The 25,221-nt window shown below is 43.0% G+C and overlaps 1 protein-coding gene across 6 annotated transcripts in view; it reads left to right on the forward strand.

Annotated features, from left to right (window-relative positions):
* The window catches only part of DIP2C (disco interacting protein 2 homolog C), a 516,114-nt gene that overhangs the window by 311,128 nt on the left and 179,765 nt on the right, over window positions 1–25,221 (forward strand). For all 6 annotated transcript variants that reach the window (XM_006111894.3, XM_006111897.3, XM_006111900.3 and 3 more), the window contains 2 exons: window positions 16,824–16,949; window positions 17,886–18,095. In XM_006111894.3, coding sequence (XP_006111956.1) covers window positions 16,824–16,949; window positions 17,886–18,095 — 336 coding nt within the window. The remainder of the gene's footprint in view (window positions 1–16,823; window positions 16,950–17,885; window positions 18,096–25,221) is intronic.

Below are 25,221 nucleotides of genomic sequence, written 5' to 3' on the forward strand. Positions count from 1 at the left end.
GTGGCAAGTAGATTACACCCCGGAAGAGCCGGTGCAGAACGATCTGCACATGCGCAGAGCGCAGAATCGTGCATCTGGTGAGTGGGGCTCACCACCGCTCGGTGAGCCCTGATTATGGTTATAAATTCCAGACTGTGAGATCTGTGGGGTAGGGACAGTCACTATTTTACTCATTGTAAAGTGCTTTACACAGGCGAGCTCTGATCCGTGACGGATCCTGCAGGTGCTATGGCAATATAAATAATATATAAATAACTTCTAATAAGGAATCCTCTGACATTCGGAACTCGTTCCTGCAGAGCTTTAATGTTTTGCAATTATTAATGCAATTGAAACTGTATTTTGTCTTTTTCAAATCAGGCAATGGGAAAAAATAAGTGATGACAATATGGGATTAAAATGAGGCAACATGGCAGGTTGGGAAGATTAGACTATATAGAGAAGTGTGTAGGTAGGTTGTAGGTAGATATGAAGTAAGCTTGAAGATGAGAATGGGAAAATGAAGGTGAAAACTGGAAGATGATAGGAGGTAAACAATAAGGCCTAAATTTTCAGTGAGTAGGGATTTGATGTGCCCAGTCAACTTGGTTTGCAAAAAGTACTAAGCATCTGCCCTCTTAAAGCCTGCCCCTTTCACAATGTCTGAAATTGGGATACTCAGAAATACTGGTTACCTTTTGAAAATTTAGGGTTAAAATCCAGAAAAAGAAAGAGGAAGGAGAGCAGCAGGTAGAGGGGAAAAAAAGCAGTTAACAGAAAAAAGTAAGAGACAAGATACATGTGAGGTAATATCTTTTATTGGTGAGAGACAGCCTTTGAAAATAAACCAATAAGGGTATGTCTACACTACCCCGCTAGTTCGAACTAGTGGGGGTAATGTAGTCATCCGCAGTTGCAAATGAAGCCTGGGATCTGAATTTCCCAGGCTTCATTTGCATGAAGCCGGCCGGCGCAATTTTTAAATGCCGGCTAGTTCGGACCCCGTGCCGTGCGGCTACACGTGGCACGGACTAGCTAGTTCGGATTAGAACGAGGCGTACAGCTAGAAGCCTAATCCGAACTAGCTAGTCCGTGCCGTGCGACATGGGGTCCGAACTAACCGGCATTTAAAAATGGCGCCGGCTGGCTTCATGCAAACAAAGCCCGGGAAATTCAAATCCCGGGCTTCATTTGCAACTGCGGATGACTACATTACCCCCGCTAGTTCGAACTAGCGGGGTAGTGTAGACATACCCTAAGATATTAAGGAAGGAAAGAAAATTGAATAAATAGACAAGTTAGAGGAGGAAGCTGTAGTGCAGGGGTGGCCAACCCGTTAGAGACAAAGAGCCAAAATAGTGGTGGATAGAGTACAAAGAGCCACGTACTTGGGGGGCAGGAGGAGGGGGGGGGAGTTGAGCAAAAAGAGAAAAAAAAAAGCCGTGCCAGGGGACAGTAGGTGCTGGTACACCATCCCAGGGCATACCATCACAAAAAAAGCACTGGGAAGGGGTGAGAGGGGTAAGGTCTGGGAGGGAATTTGAGTGCAGGAGGAAGTAGAGAAGAGGTTGCTGGCTTAGGGAGGGGGCTCTAGGCTGGAGAGGGTTGGGGTCAGAGGGAGGGTTGGGTGCTGAGCAAGCCGCAGGCTTGTGGCTATGAGGGTGCAGGACTTTGGGCTGGGGTACATGAGGGGTCAGGGTAAGGAGGCTGGGAGTATGATGGGCTCAGGACACAGGTTTGCAGTGTGTGGATGGTGCAGGAGTGTTGTGGCAGAAGACTGGGAATGTGGAGGTGCAGGAGTTTGGGGATGTGAGAGGCTCAGGACAGGGGGTTCCAGAGTATGATAGGCTCAAGTTTAGAGTGTGTGGGTGTGTGCAGGAGTGTTACGATGCTGCAACCAGATGGGGACTTGGCTTCATTTTTAAATAAAATATTATGTCAGACACAAAATGTTTCAGTGTTGTCTTTATTTACAAGAGGGGCGGGGAACCTGTTTTGAGTCAGGGGTCACTGACCCATAGAAAAGTAAGTCGGGGCCACATAAGTGAGATGGAAAAAACCAACCTCTCCAAAAAACCCCAAGCCTCACTAATGTGGCTCCTCACTAGTGCTGGTGGGGGCAAGGGACAGGGTGCTGGTGGGTGCTGGGGCAGGGGACAGGGTGCTTGTGGGTGCTGGGGCAGGAGCCTGGGGCAGAGGGCAGGGTGCAGGTGGGTGCCAGGGCAGGGGCCTGGGGCAGGAGCCTGGGGCAGAGGACAGGGTGCCAGTGGGTGCTGGGGCAGGGTGCAGGTGGGTGCCAGGGCAGGGGCCTGGGGCAGAAGACTGGGTGCCAGGGCAGAGGACAGGGTGCAGGTGGGTGCCGGGTCAGGGGATAGGGTGCTGGAGACAGGGTGCCAGTGGGTGCTGAGACAAGAGGCCAATGGGTGCTGATGCAGGGAGCAGGGTGCCAATGGGTGCCAGTGAGTGCTGGGGCAGGGGACAGAGTGCTGGGGCAGGAGGCCAATGGGTGCTGAGGCAGGGGACAGGGTGCTAATGGGTGCCAGTGGGTGCTGTGGCAGGGTACTAGTGGTGGTCTGGGGTGGGGAAGGTCAGGGATCGGTAACTGGGGATCCTGCAGCTGCACACAAAGGCCCAGGAAGTGTGCAGGTTGCTCCCCCGTCTCCCAAACAGCAGCGTGGTATCTGAAACACTGGTCTGTTGCGCGCCCGATGCCTTCCTGTACGGGGAGAGGGTAATCCTGGACTGTTCCCACAACAAATGCTCGGGCAGCACACAGCTTTCCCCTCTGTTCCCCATGGCAGCACTGAGCAGCTGGAGCTGGTGCTCTGGAGACTTTATTCCCCTGCTGCCTTCCTGCGCAGGGGGAGGAGGAAGGAGGAGTCCCGGACCGCGCCAGCTCCAAACGCTCAGGTAGCACATGCCTTGCTCCTCAACTCCCCACGGCAGTGGCCACTGGAGCAGCTGGAGCCGGTGCAGTCCCAGACTCCCACCTCCTCCCCCACGCGCACAAAGGCAGCAGGGGAACAAAGTCCACAGCGTGTGATGGACCAACATTTTAGGTACTATTGGGATGGCTTTTTGGGGTCTCAAGTCCCTCAGCTTTTTGGAAGACCTGTAATTAGTTTTCTAGTTGGCTAAGGGAACACTGATTAGAGGGCTGGTCAAGGGCAGAATTTCGGGAGGGTGCCAGGGGGGCAGCAGCCATGCACACCAGGATGTGGTTTGCTTTTCATCCTGTTCCCTAGACGCTAAGGGAGTGAGGGGAAAGTACTTGCATTCCGTGCATGCCTCTCACACCTGCCTAGTGAAGGGCACTCTGAAATGTGAAAAGTAGAAGTGAGGTCATAACAGGTAGGTTCCTGAGGACACCTCCTGCTGTGGTTACACTGTTTGAGCTAGCATGGATATGTCTCCTCAAGCTGGAAATTATACCTGCAGCTTCAAGTGTAGATGGACCTAAGGCTATCACAAATTACTTCCTGGTCCCTGCTGGAAGCTAAACTGGCTGCTCTGCTGAACAGCCAGTGTGACCACTAGCAAGGCAGCACAATCCTGTGGATGCCAATAAGGTCTTATGAACAGCTGGGAGACTGTGAAAGAGGACTCCAGTGTGCCACTCCCTGCCCTAGAACAGCTGATTTTGGTCTTGCTCTACTCAGAACCTTTCTACCATAGCTTCCCCTTCTATCCAAGGAGAATAACACTTAACCTTTTGTAATGTAGGTGGTGCTAGTTTCTAAAGTATTGAGTGTGCATTGAAATGCACTGTTTCCTGTTTCCTCTCCATTATCTGAACAATTATCCCTTGCAAATTTTTTAAAAACAGAGTATTTGCAGCTGTGACAGTGTGGGTCCAGAGAATGCCAGGGGAGATCAGTGGATCTGAACCCCTCCCTTCAAAGAAAACAAATCAATGTATAAAAACATGTCAGTTAAGGTCTTTATGAAAGCTTGTAATGACCAGGCAGGGGCTGCTTTCCCAACCATACAAGATTACTCCAAGCACCTAGCATCGTACAACTCAGGTTGTACAAATGATGGGTTAATAAGAAAACAGAGACATCCCAGCTAGGATGTCCCTGCCCTAAATGACCACAAGTCCCCATGCAGCTGTGGAGAGTGGTAGGCTTGTAAAACATATGCTTGAAACTGAAGTCTTCATCCAGAACCTGAGGGACAGTCTCAAAGGCGTCTGCGTATGCTGAGAAATGGTACAAAGGCACTTGGTAACTTGTATTAGAAAAGGGAATTTATATGATGCCCACGTGCAAGGCTTGAAGTTGCATCTTAGTTTATTATCTATGTCACTTGAAGGTGTTATGCTTTCCCTTTAAATGTGTGATTTTTCTATTTTATAAACCTTTTGTTTATTTTGAACTCATATGGGTCTCCATTGTGGAAACCTCATGGATTATGTGTCAAATTGAACGGATAACTGAAGGGCTGGTTTCACCACCTTGGCAGTGAGGAGTGATAGGAGAAAAGTCCAAGTGTCTGGTAGTGTCTTGGGGAAATTTGAAACCAGAAAATCTATTGGGGGTCACAGTGCATTAAGTAACTTGGCTAGTGAAATCTAGGGTAAGACTTATATCAGGGGTCAGCAACCTTTCAGAAATGGCATGCCAAGATTTAACTTTCCTCATCCCCTTTGGTGCAAGCCCTGCCCCCTCCCATCTTGTCCCCGCATCCTCTTTCTCTCCCCCCCCCCCCCTTCCCCACATCCTTGTGCCCCCAGCACACACCGACAGAGCAGCAGTACGGGAACTTGCAGCCCCATCGGAGATGTGCTGGGGAGAGGAGGAGCGGGGGGACAGAGTCACTTCCCAGCCCAGCCCTTTGCCCGGGGTTCACCCTTCACCTTCAGGCTGTGGCTCCAGAGCTGGGGCAGGCAGAGCCCGGGGCTGTCCAGGGTAGTGATGTAATAGTGCAGTCGATTAACCGATGAGCAAAAACTTATAGGTTAATTCTATAGACCACACACACTTCCCTCCCCCTCCCAACCAGTACATTTTTTAGCAGGCTGGCAAGCAGCCTGGCTCAGTTCTGGCTCATGCCCGGTCAGGGGCCTACCCCCGCTGTGGCTCTGCATTTAAAGTGTATTAGGAGCTGGGCAGGCAGGCATCCCGGCTCAGTTCCGGTTCATGCTGGGTCCAGGAGCTCAGACCCCCACCACCAAATAGGGGCTGCTGCCACCCCACATTGCTGCCTCTTTATCAGAGGCAGCAGCACAGGGCAGCAAGCAGCCAGTCCGCAAGAGGAGCTGGTTTTTAAATTGCTTCCCTTCACAGACCAGCTCCCACCTGGCACCCCACGCTGCTGCCGGCCCCGGGGACTATAGAATAGTTGACTAACCGATAAGATTTCGCGAGGTTACTTGATTATTCAATTAACCGATATTTAACATCCCTAGTTCAGGGCTGTCTTCAGCCGCCGGCCAGGCGCAGCAGAGCACTGGGGAAGGGTCTCCCTGCCTGCATGGAGCAGCTGGGGCTTAGTGTGTGCCAACCTCTCCACCCTGATATGTGGGACAACCCCAGTTCTGCCCCCTCCTGGAGCAGGAGGAAGAGCCTGTAGCAGAGGGAGCGGTGTTAACCCCTGAGCTCCCGGGAGCTGCACGCTTAGGGACACGGAGCCCAGTGCTGGGTCATGCTGCTTACTCTGTTTGCCGAGTCGCCCAGCCCCTATGCTATGCTGCGTGTGCCACAAAACATCATCTTGCGTGCCACGTATGGCACATGTATTGTACGTTCCCAACTCCTGACTGATATGTTTGTGTGTTGGCTACTAATGTAAAGGCTGCAATCCATCACAGCACAGCATTAAGGTGCCGAAAGTTACAAAGTGGGCAGAGACAGAACCCCTCAGTGGTTTGGGTGATTCCAAAAGAGTCACAGCAATTATCCAGAAACCCCTTTTCATCTTCCACAGGAGAACAGCGGCTGAACGCTGGATCTAAAGATCCCTCAAAAGGTATCGTCATGTGAAATGATACCGTTAAATGTGAGGTGTAGAGCTATAGAGCTATTTTCCTAAACCTTCCCCCAATTCCTCAGGCCAGTCCTGGGTGCTGCAGTATGATTATAGGAATAGGAATTGGTTCCATAGGATGAGAAAGAGAGGTTTTCTCCTACGGGCCCACCCACAGAAAGGCAAAGATAGCTCTTGGAAGAAGAATTATTTGAGGCACAAAGAACAAGTAGGTGAAATTAAGAATGGAAAAATGTAGGCTGCATCCGAATAAGCTTCCTGACAGATCTATTATGCTGTGGCATAAACTCCCTGGAGGATGAGAGAGAAATATAATTATTTGGGACATTTATAAGTAGAATGCACAACATACTAGAAACTATATTAGAGAATCATCCTGTCTTGGTAAAGAAAAACTAGAGACTTCTCAGTCTCTATCTGTGATTCTTACACACTGCTGCTTGGATTCAGAATATGGCAGGGTTTAGTTCTACTATGGCAATCTCTTACATGCCAGAGGAATAAACACAATAGTCCTGAAAATTTTAAGGGAGAGTGTTATTGGATGTTAAAAATGCTAACCGAGTTAATAACAATACATTTGGTGTGAAATACAGGAGCAAACAAATTTTACTCTTTTCATCCTAGCAACTCGCAACTCTTATCTGAGATATCAAATGAATACAGTTGGAGATGTTTTTTAAGACTGTAAGGAGCTGAATGATAAATTAGACATTCTCACGTACTATATATGCAGGAAAACTATTTGGTATAAGTCTGCAAGACCAGGCACATGAGACCTTGGGTCTCATGAGAGTGAAGATTTTGCATGATGGTGATCAAGTAGGCACACTTCAGCAGTGCTCTGCTAACACTTGTAATGTGCTATAAAGTAATGCAATTATTCTTTATATCTAGAAGTGACTGAAATTCTCCATCAAATAGCAATTGCTTTCTTGCTTGGAACTGCAAAGTTCATTTCCTTGCAGGATTTCCCAAAACTGAGCTGAGCCTGGGAGCCTCTCAGTTGTGTACTGTGCCCTGAGGTAAATGGATCTCATGGGACAAGGAAAGCTTAAATTAGAGGAAACTGGAAACTTGCTATAATGAAAAGATTAGATGTTTGGAGGAGCTTCAGTAGGAGGATTACAGAGTACATGTTTCCTTACTGCATAGTTCAGAAGAAACCTTCTTTGATCGCAGAACACATAGATGTTTGGTGGGGGTTGCTACTAAACCCTTTCTCTTCCTTCCCGTTTGACAGCCTTCTGATAGCCTGATTCCTGACATAAAAAATGGATGGAAAAATACAGACTTGCGTGTAGTTAGAAATATCAGGCCATCAAAATATGGAGTGTAAATAGTCAGAGGGCCATGTAGCTAATGGACAGTGTGGAAAAGGGATTGCAGAATGCTGAAGACCTAAACTTGCAACTTATGACACCTTAGGAGCTCCTTAACCCTTGAGATATACCCATCCTTATTATCCTACAGTACAGAGGATTAATATGGTTGTCCCAAGTATCCAAATCCCCTCTTCCTCTCTTCTTTCAATAGGAATAGGGCTGTCATTGCCATACTCCAGATTTCCTCCCTCTACAAAATAAGATCTACCCACCCTCTGATGCCTATGAGCATATAAGATGGGCATTCCCTGAGCTGACCAGAAGCCCCGTGATTCCCATCTCACCTTCCTTTCTTGGGACTACATAACAAATACTGTCTTCCCCATCTCCTGCTGGCTTAATATGAAAGAGGTGTCATATCTCAGCAGCATAGCAGTGCAAATATAACCCAACTTTGTCCTATAAATGTAACTGTGGGAAATGTAACTGTGGGTTTGCCTTCCTTTTCATAGACAGACAAATTCCTTGACTCACAGAACATACAGCCCGTGAGAACAGATTGAGGAATAAATGTAGGAAAGGTTGAGGGGAAGATGGTGTTCCTAGTTGACTATTTCTGTGCATTAGTGTCCTCAGGAGTCCTAGTTCCTAGGGCGGTTAATTTAATTCTGGAGTACAGCATCCTGGCAGGTTACAAGATAAACCAAATGAAAAACAGAAGTCATGCTAAACAGGGCGTCTCAGGGGAAAGAATAAAGAAACTGCTACCTAGGAATAATGCACTGCAGACAAGCAAATGGATGCAGAAGGAAAGACAAGTTGCCTGCTGTGGGGCATTCAGGTCCATTGGGTCTGGAGGTGAGCTAAGCTTCAGGAAATCTGAGTTCTGTTTGTGGCGCTGTCTCTGACCTGCTATGTGGCGTTGAGTAAATCTACGTAGTTTCTGGGCTCTTGTTTTTCCTGCACGTCCTTTGTCTCTCTTGTCTATTTAGATTGTAAGCTCTTTGGAAAAGGCTTGGGGGTTATACAGCTCTAGAATAATGGAACCCTGATCTCAGTTATGATATTATATCAATAATCATAGAATCATAGAGCTGGAAAGAGACCTCAGGAGGTCATCAAGTCCAGCGCCCTGCCCAAGGCAGGACCAATCCCAACTAAATCAACCCAGCCAGGGTTTTGTCAAGCCAAGACTTAAAAACCTCTAGGGATGGAGATTACACCACCTCCCTAGGTAATCCATTCCAGTGCTTCACCACCCTCCTAATGAAATAGTTTTTCCTAATATCCAACCTAGACCTCTCCCACTGTAACTTCAGACCATTGCTCCTTGTTCTGCCATCCGTCACTACTGTGAACAGCCTTTCACCATCCTCTTTTGAACCTCCCTTCAGAAAGTTGAAGGCAGATCCCCACTCACTCTTCTCTTCTGCAGACTAAACAAACCCAAATTCCTCAGTCTCCCCTCATAGGTCATGCGCTCTAGCCCCCTAATCATTTTGGTCACCCTCCGCTGGACCCTCTCCAGTGCGTCCATATCCTTTCTATAGTGGGGGGCCCATGACTGGACACGATACTCCAAATGTGTAGGACATGCTATCAGAACAGATGATAGCATGGATAGAACCTATCCATAATTGTTGAAACTGAAACCAGAAAATGAACATTGCTATGGTTCCTATGTGCTTCATTACTTAAGATTACTTTTACAACTACATCTTGCCTCCCTAATCTTTCATGGAAGAAGTAGTGTGGATGGGAGGGAGAATGAATGAACAAAATATAACAAATGCAGGAAAAAAAGAGGCTGAGGAAGGAGTTGATTTACCCAAACTTTGCTAAATATTGTTAGACAGCCTAGGAAAACTACTTGTCAGGTTGAATAAATGAATCTCGTAGAGGCTACATGAGTATAAGTTGAGCAATTAGCCTTCTCAATCATGGCACTTTGTTCTGTGCCATTTATTGATTCCCCAGGAATAAAAGCACAAATTGAATCCGATATATGGGTCAGCCAAACTATAATAGTTCAGTAGAATAGAATAGAAGGAGCTGAACATTAATACCTGCCAGTCTAGACCAGGATGATATTTTATTCAGTACTGTAGATTTTACATTGAGCTTTTCTTGTGGAAAGAGTCGGATGGGAACAGGGAAGGTATTGTTACCTAGCTGAGTGCTTTGAAGGGTCAGGACCTGGAATCGTTTCATCAGCTTTAACAGAGTAGTCTGGATAGTACAGACTTCTATATAAAAGAACATTACTTCTGAAAGCATTTTCTTTTCAGTAGACCCAGTCCTTTTCAGTGGGCTGAGTGAAGTACATCACACCATAGCTGCATTGGAAAATCTGTTAGCCGTCCAGGGAGAGAGCATATTTTGTATGGCATGCTAGAATGTAAGAAAAGAGATGAGGGGAAATGATCTTGTAGGACATTTAAATAATTAATCACAAGATTAAAAACTCATGATTAATCACAAATTTAATTGGCCACAAAATAATAATAAAATACCATTTATTGAAATATGTTGGATGTTTAGCACATTTTAAAATATATTCATTTCAGTTACAATAGAATGCAAAGAGTATAGTGCTTACTTTATTTTATTATAAATATTTGCACTAAAAAGATATACAAATGGTATTTTAATTCACCTCATACAAGTACTGTACTGCAATCTCTTTATTATGAAAGTGCAATTTACTAATGTAGAATTTGGTTTTTTTGTACATAACTGCACTCAAAAACAAAACCATATGCAACTCTGGAGCATACAAGTCCACTCAGTCCTACTTTCTGTTCAGCTAATGACTAAGAGAAACAAATTTGTTTACATTTGCAGGAAATAATGCTGCCAGCTTCTTATTTGCAAAGTCATCTGAAAGTGAGAACAATCATTCACATGGCACTTTTGTTAGTGCTGCAAGATATTTATGTGCTAGATATGCTAAACATTTGTATGCCCTTCCTTCTTTGACCACTGTTCCAGAGAAAATATTTCCATGCTGAGGATGGGTTTTGTTTAATAATAAACCAAAGCAGTGCAGACTGAGACGCATTCATTTTCATAATCCGAGTCAGGTGCCACCAACAGAAGGTTGATTTTTGTTTTTTGGCGATGTGGATTTTGTAGTTTTGTGTCAGAATGTTGCTCTTTTATGACTTCTGACTGAATGTTCCACTACAGTATTTTAGCGAATATACCCCACACTCGAATATACCCCGCGGTTTTTGCTATTTCAGTAAAAAAAATCTTGTATACCCCGTGCACGAGTATAACCTGTGGGGTATACAAGACTGTGCCGGGGGTATAGTTAGGGTGCTGGGGTATATTTACAGTGTGCGGGGTTAGGCTCTTAGCCCATGACCAAACAACGCGGGGAAACTTACAAGTGGTGCAGCAGGCGGATCGGTCGGGAGCCGGAGCAGAGGCATCCCCAGAAGAGGCGCAAGGCGGGAGGCTCCCAACACGGGCTGACAAAGGGAAGGAGCCCAGAGCAAGTTGCAGGCGCGGTGCTCGGCGGCCAGCAGCAGCGTCGGGAGTCTACAGGCGGCCACGGCTCACAGGAGCAGGGCCGTGGCATGGTGCTTGTTGCTCATTGCTTCTGTGTGATCCAGCCCGGTGCCCTCCCCCGCAGCCGCCGCTTGTTGCTCCTGGATCGCACAGGAGCAACAAGCACCATGCCCCGGCCCCTCTCCTGTGAGCCATGGCCGCCTGCAGACGCCCGCCACTGCTGCTGGCCGCCGAGCCCCGCACCTGCAACTTGCTCTGGGTTCCTTCCATTTGTCAGCCCGGAGCCTCCCACCTTGCGCCTCCGCTGGGGATGCCTCTTTTGGAAGGCATTTCAAGCTCTTAAAGTTTGGTTCAAGTGCTATAGCTACTTTTAGAAATCTAACATTGATACATTATATGACAAATTGGAGGAAAATACACTGAGCAGGAAATATACAGTTCTCTCCCAAGAAGTTCAGCCACAAATTTAATTAGCACTTTTTTTTTTTAACAAGCATGGACATATGTCCTTTGGATTGTGGATGAAGCATGAAAGGACTTATAAATGTTTAGCATTATGTGGCATGTAAGTAACTTGCAATGCTATCTACAAAATTGCCATGCAAATGTCTGTTCTCACTTCCAGGTAACTTTGTAGGTAAGAAGTGGGCAAGATTATCTCCCATAAACTTGGCTGTCTTAGTGATTGGCTGATTGACTGAAGAAGTAGGTCTGAATGGACCTTCAGTAAAGTTTAAATTGTTTTGTTTTTAAGAGCATGTATGTAAAAAAACCCTACATTTGTAAAGTTTCACTTTTACAATAAAGAGATTTCACGTAATACTTGTATGAGAAGAATTAAAAAATGCTATTTTTATTTCCTTTTACAGTGAAAATATTTGTAATAAAAATAATATAAAGTGAGCCTTTTACACTTAATATTCTGTGTTGTAGTTGAAATCAGTATATTTGAAAATATAGGAAAAACATCCAAAATATTTATAATACGTTTCATTTGCTATTCTGTTGTTTAACAGTGTGATGAAAACTGTGATTAATCACAATTAACTTTTTAATCAAGTTACTTTGTTTTGAATTAATCACTTGAATTAATTGTGATTAAGTGATAGTTCTAGTTTTTGCAGGAGATTAACCCTGGGGATTTTCTGGCAAAGTTTTCATTCTTCAGGTAATTTCATTGGGAAATAATATCTAGAGGTGTTTAAAAATACTTCAGAATGGGATAAATCAGTTAGCTGATCTGTGCAAATGGACATTGGTAAAGCCAGTCCCAGAAATGTTGTCAGACCTGCAATCACGGGTGGCTTGCCTCAATAGAGGCTGTTTGAAATGCTAATATGTGGGACAGTTATTGCTGATATTCTTAGGAACCACAAGGTGGAAACTGACAGGGCTGTGAGAGAATTTCCCCTTTCCCTATGGAGCTTCCGAAACCCCACCCACTTGTACATTGATTCTTTTTAGGCAGTACCAATTCTCTCTCTTCTTGCTGAACAAGAAACCACCAGTCTCAGTTTTCTAAATTCCCCTTATAAGCCTATACCCAGGTCTAGGTACATTTCTAATGCCCCATCTCCTGCAACAGCTATTATAAAGAAATTGTGGGCAAGTGGGGGGGAAAAGAGGCTGTATACAGCCTATTAAGTGCTGCAGCCAGAGCTACCCCAGTATAAGGACTTTGAAAAGAACTGCAGACTGGCTCAAAATAGGCCCATGGTCAAGAAGAGATAAATTTTTGAAGAGAAACCTCATTTTCTAAAATGTTTTGTTTCACAGCTCTCAGGTAAAATGTAGGGGCTTTTCACACTGAGGCAAGAAGAGCAGATTGCCAAGGCCAAGAATCAGCAGTTACAGAGAAGAATACAGTATGTTGGAAGTGGCTACAGGGTCATTGAGTATAATTGCCCTTTTATGCCAGAAGCTGGGAATGTTTGACAGGAAAAGAGATCACTTGATGTTTCCCTGTTCTGTTCATTCCCTCTGGGACAGCTGGCTTTGACCACTGTCAGACAACGGGACACTGGGCTAGATGAACCTATGGTCTGACCCAGTATGACCATTTTTTTCTTCTCATTTATAAGCTAGTAGATACAGCTGAATAATGAGGAAACAAATGCTTAATCCTTTAAAAGCTCTCACAGTTACAGGGCAACCTGTGCTTCGGATCCCTTTAGTCCCTTTCAAGTGCACCCCTAGACAGGCCTGGCATTCTGCACCTCACTCTGGGTGGAACGGTGTGGTTCCAACACTCAAGGATTGGGTGTCCGACACTCCTAGACACGGTAATGAGGGAGGCCCGGCTCACTTGGGCAGCTGTTATCATAGGCCAGGCGAGGATCTGCCGTAGCCACCATACCCCCAGTTATTATGACCCCATGCAGGTTATGGGGTGGCTGAGGAGGCAGTATGTACCATTCACTTTCTTGACTTTGTCAGTAATCTCCCTGGACTCCTGAGATATTACTGATGAATCTAGAAAGCTGCATAGCAAATAGCATCTCCTCAGCCACCCCAGAACCTGTCTGGGGCATAGCAAAAGTATCTTCAAAGAGTAGCTTTTCTCCAGGGCATGTTGGAACATTTTAACCTCCCTGGACACTCAGCTACAGACTCAAAAGTTGGCATCCTCTAGAAAAAAAATTCAAAAACGGGATGCAACATGAAACTGAGGAGCTGGAATTCATATGCTAAATTGACACCATCAGAATGGGTCTGAATATGGACTGAGAATCCCTCTCTGATTACAATAAGTAATTTTCCTCTTTAGGAAAATTATCACTCACCTTGATAGAATTAGCTCTGATGTAACACTTCCATTTCTGAATCCCTAGTTTCTGTTTCCTTTTCTTTCACTTCATGCATCTGACAAAATGAGTTGTAATCCACCAAAGCTTATGTCCTAACAAAATTGTTGGTCTTTAAGATGCTACTTTTCGTTTTTATCTCCATCTGAGCTTTGTGGAAAGCAGCCTTCCCCACTGTAGCTACTGCCTCTCTTTGTCTTCCTGATAGCTGACATGGGATGTCTCTGGCCACTCACTGAAACCCTGCCCTTTTCAAGATCCATGGTCTTCTAATAGTTTGCCTCCTTTATATCCTTGGGAGGAGTAAGCCATTTTTAGCAATGGTTGAGTCAAGTTGGAAGTATTTTCAGTAAACAGCTGCCCTTTCATTTTCTCAAGGACTCCTGTTTGGAGAATCACTTATCCTACGTGGTTGCTTAGAGTTATGAAATCTCCATATCAAGTACCCATCATAAAGACAAACATAAAACATAAACATACATCCATAAAAATAAACATATTTACCTGTTCATCCCACAGATTTATATGAAGACAGTTAGCAAATAACTGTAGTAACTTTGGAACTGTTACATTATTTAATTATAAATAATTAATTTTAAGTTTTAGACTCCTTTACTTCTTATATAGACACATAGATATTGTAATTACTGAGTCTCAATGGGCTAAAGTGATTTCTTAAATACCTGGGGAACTTTAATTTATGGACCAGGTAGAAAATACTGTCTTCTCTGGGGGAGGGGGAAAGGAGGCAGAGGGAATCTGAACTACAAAAAACTGCCATAGTTTTTGAGGACTTAGGAACCAAAACACTGAGAATTTAAAATCCAAACAATACCCTAATAAATTAAGTAATATATTTCAGTCAGCTGTCCTTTCCTCCTCAAGTGTGATAATTATAGCTTATCACTTCCAACAATTTTAGTTGAAAGAAATCAATTTAGTCTGATAATTTCCAAATAATTCTTCCACTTGTAACCAATAAGATGTGACTTCTTCATAGGAATAATCTGGAGTAAAGAAAAAAAAGGCAGGGTGATTTTTGTTATAAACTTGTCTTTTACTCATCATTCCCACTCTTAAAGTGAAAGCCTATATTTTTTCTGAAGTCTCTTAAATCTCTTTCTTACTGAGAATATTCTAGTCCTACATATCTGAATAGTATGAGTAAGAAATGACTTGTTTAATTTTATTAAACTTTTTAATAAGCTTTTAGTTATATATAAAGCAGTAGGTTAAAGAGAAAGTTTAAAGTTTTTTTCTTAAGGTTTTGACTAACTTTACTAAAAAGAAAACTCTAAATCTTTTAGTAGCATTGATATTATTATAATCTTTCTCTCAATTCCTCTATTTTGCCTTGCCAACCTTGCAACCCCTTTATGCATAATCTATGCTCTTTCCTATTTCTTGTTACTTTGCCTATCCCTCTTTCCCTGTTTTATGTATGTAATCCACATAGGGTTTAAAACAAACACAAGTCAGAGCTGAAAAATCCTCTTTTAAAATGTGGGATAGGAACTTTTATTAAATTGTTTTCCACCCTGAGATTAAATCCTGTCTCAGTATGTATAAGATAAAAGTAATCTGTTAGCTTATCGTGCAGTGCTGAACCTCTTCTCCTTCTGTCCCCCTTTCCCAAATATAGAAAGAGTGATAAGCCAACTGAGGAAAGAAAGTACAATAATAGTTCACTCTCTGGGGTGTTGGTGCTCTGGTAATTAAGAAATTAGGGGAACAGCATGTTAAAATAAAATAACCATTGTGTTTCTGCTGTTATATCTGGGAAGAAACAGATGTCTAGTGAAGCACGTGAATGCTAAAATAACTCCTAATTGTGAAACTTTGAGTATGTCAGTTTAGTCCTGCTGTTTGTACAAAGGAGGCTGTAAACAGCAGTGCAGTGCTCTAACTACAATTGGGTGGATGTGTGGGTGTAACTTATAGGTGTGAATGGGTATTAATGTAGTCGATATGGGAATTACGACACAGCACTTCAGTGTGCACAACTGTTTACACTCCCTTAGTCTGATTAGTGGGGCACTGAAGACATGCTCTTTATCCTGGAGGAATACAGTACCCTAGAAATCATATAGGCTAAACAATGAATATAGGCTTTGGCACCTAGAATGCTTGAGTTCCGATTGTTTTTCGTGTCCACCCCATAACTAACTGATCATAATAAAACTATACACTTCTGAAACACTTGCAAAGCTTTAAGACCAATCCGTGGCAGAAGAGGGAATAGCACTGTTTTCATATCCTCCATCCAAATGGTCTCACCAGTGTGCTATCACTGCTTCTTTTATGATTTCTCTATGCCTGTGACATTTCAAGCATAGATATTGAAATACCTGATATGACTATAATAGCTGATATGACTACTATGTAAACAGGGTTCACTTATTAAATATAGACTAACATACTTTTATTATAAGTTGTTGGCCCAATAGCATTGAAAAGCAAAGATGTTTGCTGAGGTAGCTGTTGCTTTAAAACAATACTTAACAAGGGTATGCTATAGAAAGGACCCTTCCATTCTCAAGTTGTAAAAGTAGAAAGATCTGAGAACAAATCCAGAACCCTCAAAAGGCATTTGTGCCTCTTCACCATTTCTATATTTCCTGCACAGTCACTCCATTGTGGAGGCCCCATGCTTTCTGAGCATGAATCACTTAATGTGACCAGTTAGCCTAACTGAAATACAAAACAGGACTATGTAGCACTTCAAAGACTAACAATATGGTTTATTAGGTGATGAGCCAGACCCACTTCCTCAGATCAAATAGTGGAAGAAAATTGTCACAACCATATATACCAAAGGATACAATTTTAAAAAAAATGAACACATATGAAAAGGACAAATCAAATTTCAGAACAGAAGGGGGATGGGGGGGGGGGAAGGTAAATGTCTGTGAGCTAATGATATTAGAAGTGATAATTGGGGAAGCTATCTTTGTAACAGGTAAGATAATTGATGTCTTTGTTTAAGCTTAGGTGTAAAGTGTCGAATTTAAGCATGAATGACAGTTCAGAGGATTCTCTTTCAAGTGTAGTCTTAAACTGTCTTGGAAGCAGGATGCAGGTAATCAAGTCGTTGAGACAATGTCCTTTCTCGTTGAAATGGCAAGAAACTGTTTTTTCTTTGTGATCCTGTCTAATATCTGTGCCCAGAAAACAAAAAAAAGCTAACCCGAATCTCTTTCTTTCTTCCTAGATGTCCATACAGAAGCAGTTCAGGCAGCTCTTGCTAAACATAAAGAAAGGAAGATGGCAGTCCCCATGCCATCAAAACGACGCTCATTGGTGGTGCAAACTTCGATGGATGCTTACACACCTCCCGGTGAGGAACTGCACGGTATATTTTACCAATGTGAAAGATACAATACATGCTATCAAAATCAACCCCATTTAAATACAGTATTCAATTACCAGATGTCACATGTTAATGACAGTAACCATAACATTAAACTCCAATTAATCTAGGATGGTTTACAGGGTGGTCGAAGAGCCAACAAGGGGCCATCATCCACACATACGTTGCCCCCTTGTGGTGGCCAGGTTTGCATTCTTATGAGTGAAATAATTTTAAAGCTAGCCATGTGTGCTGCTTGTAACATATTGCAGTGTAAAAGATTTCCCCTATACCTCCCCCTCCACTTCTTGGCTCTGAAGCTCTCTGGTTGACTTTGCTGCACTTCTATGGAATGTCCTCTTTATTTCCTCTTTTTAAAGTTCGCCAAACCATTTACCTTCTTGTTCCTATTCTTTCAACCACAAGCCTGTGGAAAATAGGAGAAGTGTACTTCTGGCAACTGCTGAATCAGTGACATGACAGCTGTGACTAAAACCTTCTCTAATGTTTAATCACTCTCTGTGGTTAAACTTCAGAAGTAGGGGTTTGCGACTGACTTTGTGTTGTGACCTTTGGAGTGTCTTTAAACATTCTGTGTCTGAGTTTTCCCATTTGCTCTTGTTAAGTGCTTGGAGATCTTTGGATTGAGAACCACAATATAAATAAATAACTGTATATTATCTTTGTTTTGTTCTGTAGAGAAACACTAGAAGCAGCAATCTGCACAAAAACTCTGTCAATGTCGTGTCTGTTGCAGTACTTAAGGTTGTACAGAACTCTCCTTACCATAACTACTTTCTGCCCATGCGTGTTGCACTACAGTTCTATTTTTTCTTGATTATGTGAATGTGCCTAATTTATGCAAATAAACAAAACCATCATATACTTACATCACAAACAATAAAGCCTGTTCTCAATTATTAGATACCTCTTCTGGTTCAGAAGACGAAGGCTCTGTACAGGGCGATTCCCAGGGAACTCCCACCTCAAGCCAGGGAAGTATAAACATGGAACACTGGATCAGTCAAGCAATCCATGGTTCTACTACATCTACCACTTCTTCCTCCTCAACACAAAGTGGAGGCAGTGGCGCTGCGCACAGGCTAGCTGATGTGATGTCTCAAACACATATAGGTTAGTAAATTATCTTTTTTTAACGTCTTCTATTTTCTCTGTGTATCTTTCCATTTTAACGTCAATCTATTTCATAATGTTTAATGTTATTGATGTGAAGTTGAGACATGACAGCCCTTACAGCCACTGCTGTGGTTTGTTTTCTTCTTTCTTTCTTTTCCCTCTCTCTATTTATACAGTATGTTTAGGGAGAGAGATTTGTATTTATTTAATCTCAGTCTAAGTTTCATACTAACTTCTCAGTTAAATATCCACAGTAACATGTGCAGTCTAGTGCTGCATGGCTCCCACATATGTTACAAAAGTCATACAAATGAATCCCTTGATTGTGTACTACAAAAGTATGTCCAGAGAACTTCTGATGCTAACTAGCAGCTTTTATGTAACATTCCCATACTTTTTCTGTAGTTGAATTTTGCTATCAGTTTGCATGATTTTCTGTAGCTCTCCATAAGCCGTATGACCAGGTTCTTTTTTAAAGTGCTCTTTATTTTTCTAGCTCTTGAATGCCTAGGCTGGGATGTATGGCAAGTAAATACCTTGTGAAGGGAAAGGGATTGGTATTGTTATGATCTATATTGTTAGCTGGTTGTTTACTTCCTGTGTTTTCCCAAAAGATTTTCAAGACTTGCTTTCCTTTAAGGGACTGAGATAATGGGTATTAATTATTTCTGCATGTTTAACATTGTCATTTCTCTTTGTCTTAATGAAATAGCCATGCGGAAAACCAGGGTTGTTCCCCAATCTCATTTTCAGATGCTATTATTCATCCTGCATAGTTTGCGAGAATTTCGATTCCTAAATCAGCTTTTGGGGTGTTGACATTAGTGTGTCAGGGTATCTGTCTATAAAGATTAATCCGTGGAAGATATTGTAATAAATATAGTAACCTTAGCATGATGATGTCATGATATTACATGTGATTTGGTCCCTGTGAAGATAGATCCATCTACTCCTCAGGTGAAGCAATCGTATGTTAATGGGTTTCCTAGCTTAAGCAGTACATTTGAGAATATCTTTCACATTCCCGGTTTTGTGTGTTGGGACCCTAATCCTTATCCCTTCTATTATCACTGTGTCTTCAGGTAACACCTATATTATTGGATATGTAATCCTTTCCCCAAAACTCTTAAGGTACAGTATTGCGTTTGGAAGAAGCAGTTGTACTGTATTCTTAAATCTGGACTTAATGAATAGCTCAGAACCTTGTTTTAGAAATGCATACGTTTCTGAGCAGATTAATCACTGTATTTGGTTCTCTTCTATGACTTCATCTTGAAATGCTAGAGGAAATTATAGCATGGAGAATTAAATTTATCCAAACTCTGAAAGGTTGCATTACTCACACATACCAAGTCTCAATGTGTCTTAAATATAGCTTTTTATAAAATAATGTGACATTTCAGTAATTTAAAATCTGGCACAATAAGTTCTCTTTTTTCACTCTAGAGTTCACAGTAAATAGGACAACATTTTTAGAATTAAATCAAGAAGGCAATATTTAGAAGAAGGGGGAAACACCGCTCTCTCCTCCCTTCTCCCTCCCCTTCCCTTCCATTCCCATCCTACAAGTCAGAGAGAGAAAGAGAGATCTGTCCTGTGCAAGGGCACCATTTCAGATTTCGGTAAGGGGGTCTGACCTGTGCATTCTGTGATGGGGGGAGAAGTGGACTGAGCACAGGAGCATCAGCAGTGTTATTGAGCATGCTCAGTTCAAGCCAAGTACCAAATGGGAAAAAGGGAACCAACCTCTCTTTCCCATGCATCATTTCTATTCAGGGGACTCCCAAGGCACTAGAAAACTCTACTTTTTTGGCAGACAACTTAGCAGTTAGCTGATGAGAGCACTGTATCTAATTCCTATAAAAGAAAGAAAATTAAATAAATATTAGACCCACTCAGCTCTAACACTAACATATTCTGTCATCTTGAGGCAAAAGTCACTGAAGGGGCACTGGTTAGCCTTAATGTTTTAATGTATATTCTTACTAACTCTGTGGAGAGAAAGAGAGACTCCATCAGGACTCCTTCACTCTGTCTAAGCTCTGGACGGAGTGTGGGGGACAGATACATTTTAGCTCTATATAAGAACATCAGAATGACCATACTAGGTCAAACCAAAGGTCTTTCTAGCCTAGTATCCTGTTTTCCAACAGTGACCACTGCCAGGTGCTTCAGAAGAAATAAACAGAAGAGGCAGTCATTATGATCAGGGTTCAACAAATCATGTAATCTACTTGCCCATGGCGAGTAGATTACAAGCCGGCACAGCCAGCGCCGGGCGATCTGCGCATGCGCAGCACGATCTGCGCATACACAGCTTGCAGAACCGCGCGGCTGGCAAGTGGGGCTCGCTGCCGCTTGGCGAGCCCCGATCATGATCCATACCCTGTTGCCCATTCCCAGCTTCTGGCAAACAGAGGCTAGGGACGCCATTCATGGGCATACCCTCCTTGAACCTATTTTTTTCTTATTGGAACCCTGTTATAGTTTGGTCTTTTCCACCATCTGGCAAAGAGCTCCACAAGTTGATTGTGAAAAAATATTTTATTTTGTTTGTTTTAAATCTGCTGCCTATAAATTTAATTGGGTCACCTTTTTGTGTTGGTGAAGGAATAAATAGCATTTCCTTATTCTATTTTTCCACACCCGTTCATGATTTTCTAGACATCTAACATATCCACCCACTTTTTAGTCATTTATTTTCCATGCTGAAAAGTCCCAGTATTGTTAATCTCTTCTCATATGGAAGCCATTCCTTAACCCTGATCATTTCTGTTGCCCTTTCTGTGCCTTTTCCAAATATAATGTCTTTTTTTTTAGATGGGTTGACCTAATCTACATATAGTATTCATGATGTAGGCATACACTGACTTTATGTAGTGGCAATATGGTATTTTGGATTCTTATATACTCCTTTCCTAATAATTCCCAATGTTTTGTTATCTTTTTAGTTTTTAAACTGCCTGTGCACATTGAACAGAAGTTTTCAGGGAACTATCCACAATGATTCCAAGATCTTTTCCTTGAGGGGTAACAGCTATTTTTTATGTATATTTTTATGTAGTTAGCCCGTGGCAAGTAGATTACAATCTGGAAGAGCCGGGTTCGGGCGATCTGCGCATGCGCAGATCGCCGGACAGCGCGGCTGGCGAGCAGGGCTTGCCGCAGCTCGTCAAGCCCTGATAATTAGGATTATATTTTTTCCATGTGCATTACTTTGCACTTATTAACACTGAATTCCATCTGCTTTAGTGTTGCCCAATCACCCAATTTTGTGAAATCCCTTAATAGCTCTTTGCCGCCCACTTTGGATTAGTCCCTATTCACCTCCTTTCCAAGAACATTTTTAAATTTAACACAGTAATCAAATGCAAATCCTAGGAAATCCCACTCTTTCTTCCCGTTTTTAAGTGGAGTACCTGGCAATGTTTTCATAAAGATCATATGATACTTCAGTTACTGGAATGCCCAGCTTTTTGTTATTCTTTCCTCTTTTTATCACGCTTCTTTCCTCTTTTTAGAACAAACTCCCTGCCCCCAAAGGCAAAGCTGCAAGCAGCTCAAACTCTGCTGCATTTAAGAACTGACTCTGATGTTAGGGCATGCAGCTTTAAGCAGACCTCAAGCATGAAATCCAGGGGTTCCAACTTTGGGAGGAGGGGGGCTACTGCCCCCTAACCCACCATAATGGGTTTCTTCCTGTGAAGAAAATCAGTCAATGTCATCAGTCAGTGTTGCAGAAATATCTACCAGAAGAATCACATAGCAAGGGCACCATTTCGGGAGGATAGTGGGGGCAGCAGCTGTGCACTCCTGGATGTGGCTTGCTTTTCATCCTGTTCCCCAGATGCTAAGGGAGCTTCCTTCACCAGCCAGGTGAGAGAGGCATGCACGGAACGGGATGAAAAGCAAACTGCATCCCGGAGCACCTGGCTGCTGCCCCTCTTGCCCTCCTGAAATGGTGCCCTTGCCACGTAGTTACCATTTCAGATTTACTTTGGGTGGGGGGACATCTTTAATTATGATTCCAGGGGCTATTTAGGCACTTCAAAACTCTAGTTTTCTGGCAATTAATTTAGTAGTTATCTGGCAGGAGCCCAGTATCTAACTCCTATATAAAAGAAAGACAAATAGATCCATTCAGCTATAATAATAACATGTTCTGATGTCTTTTGGGAAGTCACTTAAGGGACACTGTTAAGTTTAAAGTTTTAATATATATTCTTACTTTGTTATGAATTCTATGGAGAAAGACCTTATCAAAAAACCTGGTTATAGCTTAGCTCTGTGAGGAGAGTGAGGTCGAGTGGGTTACAGCAGATGCAGGTACTTCTGGGCTCCATATAAGCACATCAGAATGGCCACACTTGGTCAAACCAAAGGTCCATCTAGCCCAGTATCCTGTCTTTTGACTGTAAGCAATGCCGGGTGCTTCAGAGGGAATGAATATAACAGGCAGTCACTGAGTGATTCATCCCGTCCCCCATTTCCAGCCTCTGGCAAACAAAGGTGAGTGACATAAAGAATGTAGAGTAGGATCTCTGCCCACACTGGCTAATAGTCATTGAGGGATCTACCCTCCATAAACTTTATCTAATTCTCTTTTGAATTCAGTTATAGTCTTGGCCTTCACAGTATTTTCTGGCAAAGAGTTCCACAGGCTGGCTATGAAGAAATACTTTCTTTTGTTTGTTTTAAATTCGCTGCCTGTGAATTTCATTGAGTGGTTCCTAGTTCTTGTGTTATTTGAAGGAGTAAATAACACTTCCTTATTCAACTTTTCAACATCATTCATGATTGTATAGACCTCTGTCATATCTCCCTATTACTCATCTCTTTTACAAACTGAAAAATCCCACTCTTTTTAATTTCTCATCATATGAAATGTGTTCTGCACTCTAAATAATTTCTGCTGCTCTTCTCTGTACTTTTTCCAAACCCAATATATCTTTTTTGCAGATGGAATGATCAGATCATTATTTGATATGTGGGCATACTATGAATTTATATAGAGGCAATATAGTATTTTGAATCCCAATATTCTGTGAAGGTTTTTTTTTTTTTTTCCTAATTGTCACTAGACATGAAGCAGATATTTTCAGACAATTACTCACAATGACTCCAAGATCCCTTTATTGATGGGCTCAGCTAATTTGGACCCCATCATTTTGTATGTATATTTGGGATTATATTTTGCCATGTGCGTTCATCAACATTGAATTTCATCTGCCGTTGTGTTTCTCAGTCACCCAGTTTTGTGAAATCCCTTTGTGACTCTTTGCAGTCTGCTTTGGACTTAATTATGTTGGATACATTTTATATCATTTGCAAATTTTGCCACCGCACCGTTTACCCTTTTTTCAGACAATTAATGTATTGAACAGCACTGGTCCTAGTGCAGACCCCTGGGAGACACTATTTACTTCTCTCCATTTTCAACATTTATTATATAAGAATGGCCATAGTGGATCAGAACAGTGCCTGGTGCCCCAAAGAGAATGAATACAACGGGTGAACACAACGCGTAATCATCAAGTGGCCCATCCCCCGATACCCATTCCCAGATTCTGACAAACAGGCTCTGTGGTTGCAGAACCATTAAGTAAACAAACCAGAGTTTGTTTTCTTTGAGAAACACTGCTATAGAAAACACATTCAGAGTTGCAAACAACTGACTTACAAACAGACTTTTGTAACACAACCCTTTCCTAAGTCGGGGACTTCCTCTATCCTCCTTTAAAACAAGGATTCTAGTTCACCCATCTTATTATTTAGACTTCCAGCATTGTGTATAAGTATTTGAAAAATACTGTTTAGCTGTCTGCTATTACATGATCTGGTTGAATGGGACTCTTTTTCTTTTGACTGTTTCTCATCAGATCTTACCTGTATTTCATCATCTTCCATCCTCTTCTCCACACATAGGATATAGATAATCTTCATTAATAGACCCTTCCTTAAGACAGTGGTTCTCAAACTGTGGTCCGCGGACCACTAGTGGTCTGTGACTGCCTTTCAGGTGGTCCGCAGCTCGAGCTCAGCCCCCTGCTTCATCCTACAGCAGGGAGCTGTGCACTGGTGCTCCAGCCTCGCCGTTCTTCCCCTGCATGGTTGGAGCACCAGTGCCGGCTGCCCGCTGGGAGGGGAGAGAGAGCCCCAAGCTTCACTGCATGATCCAGCTCGCAGGAAAGAAGCGCTCCCTCTCCCCCAGCTGGGGAAACAGCAGTGCTCAGACATGCTGCCTGAAGGCTTTTTCTGCTGCTCCCATTGGCCGGAATCTGGCCAAACGGAGCAGTGAGAGGCGTGCGTGGGAGTGTGCCGTGTGAAGGCAAGTAGGTGCTCCCACTTCCTAATGCCCAGACCCTGCACCCTTAATCCCCTCATGCACACACCCCACACTGAGACCCTGCACTCACAGCCTGCTCCTGTACCCAAACATCTGCCCTCCGCCCAGTCCCATACACCAGGGAAGGGAAAAGCCTTACACATGCTGCTGTTACTCCAGCCGGAGGAGGGAATGGGGGAGGGGAGTGCTTCCTCCCCGCAAGCCGGATCACATAACAAGGCTTGGGGCTTTCTCCTTCCCCTCTCCCACAAGTGACAAGCCGGCTCTGGTGCTCCAACCACGTGAATGAGGCTGGAGTGCCAGCATGGGGAGGGAGGCTGAGCTCAAGTGACGGACCACCTGGAAGGTGGCCGCGGACCACTAGTGGTTTTCAGACCACGGTTTGAGAGCCACTTTTGTAGACTAATCTCTCTTTGGCGGTGTCATCTGAAAATATGTTAAAACAAACTGTGTCACATTTTAACAGTGCTCATTTCGATAAATAGGATTTTAAAAGTTAACTCTGAAGATCAGTAGTGAAATGTACAAAAAAACTTGAAATAAAACTCCATTCTGATATCAACAGGGATTATGCTTTCAGCAAATCATATTTTCCTAGTGTAAGTATTCTAATGTAGTTTCCAGGAGGGGGGGCTTGGGTAAAAAAAAAAAAATTAGCTATATTATAATCAGAGTTCAGCTCTGTAGATAATTTACATGAGCTGTTATATTCTTATGATGTTATATTAATCATTTAATTTGCCTTATAAGAGTCTTGGTTCTTTAATTTAAACTACA

Source organism: Pelodiscus sinensis, chromosome 2 (assembly GCF_049634645.1).
Source record: "Pelodiscus sinensis isolate JC-2024 chromosome 2, ASM4963464v1, whole genome shotgun sequence".
NCBI lineage: Eukaryota > Metazoa > Chordata > Testudines > Trionychidae > Pelodiscus > Pelodiscus sinensis.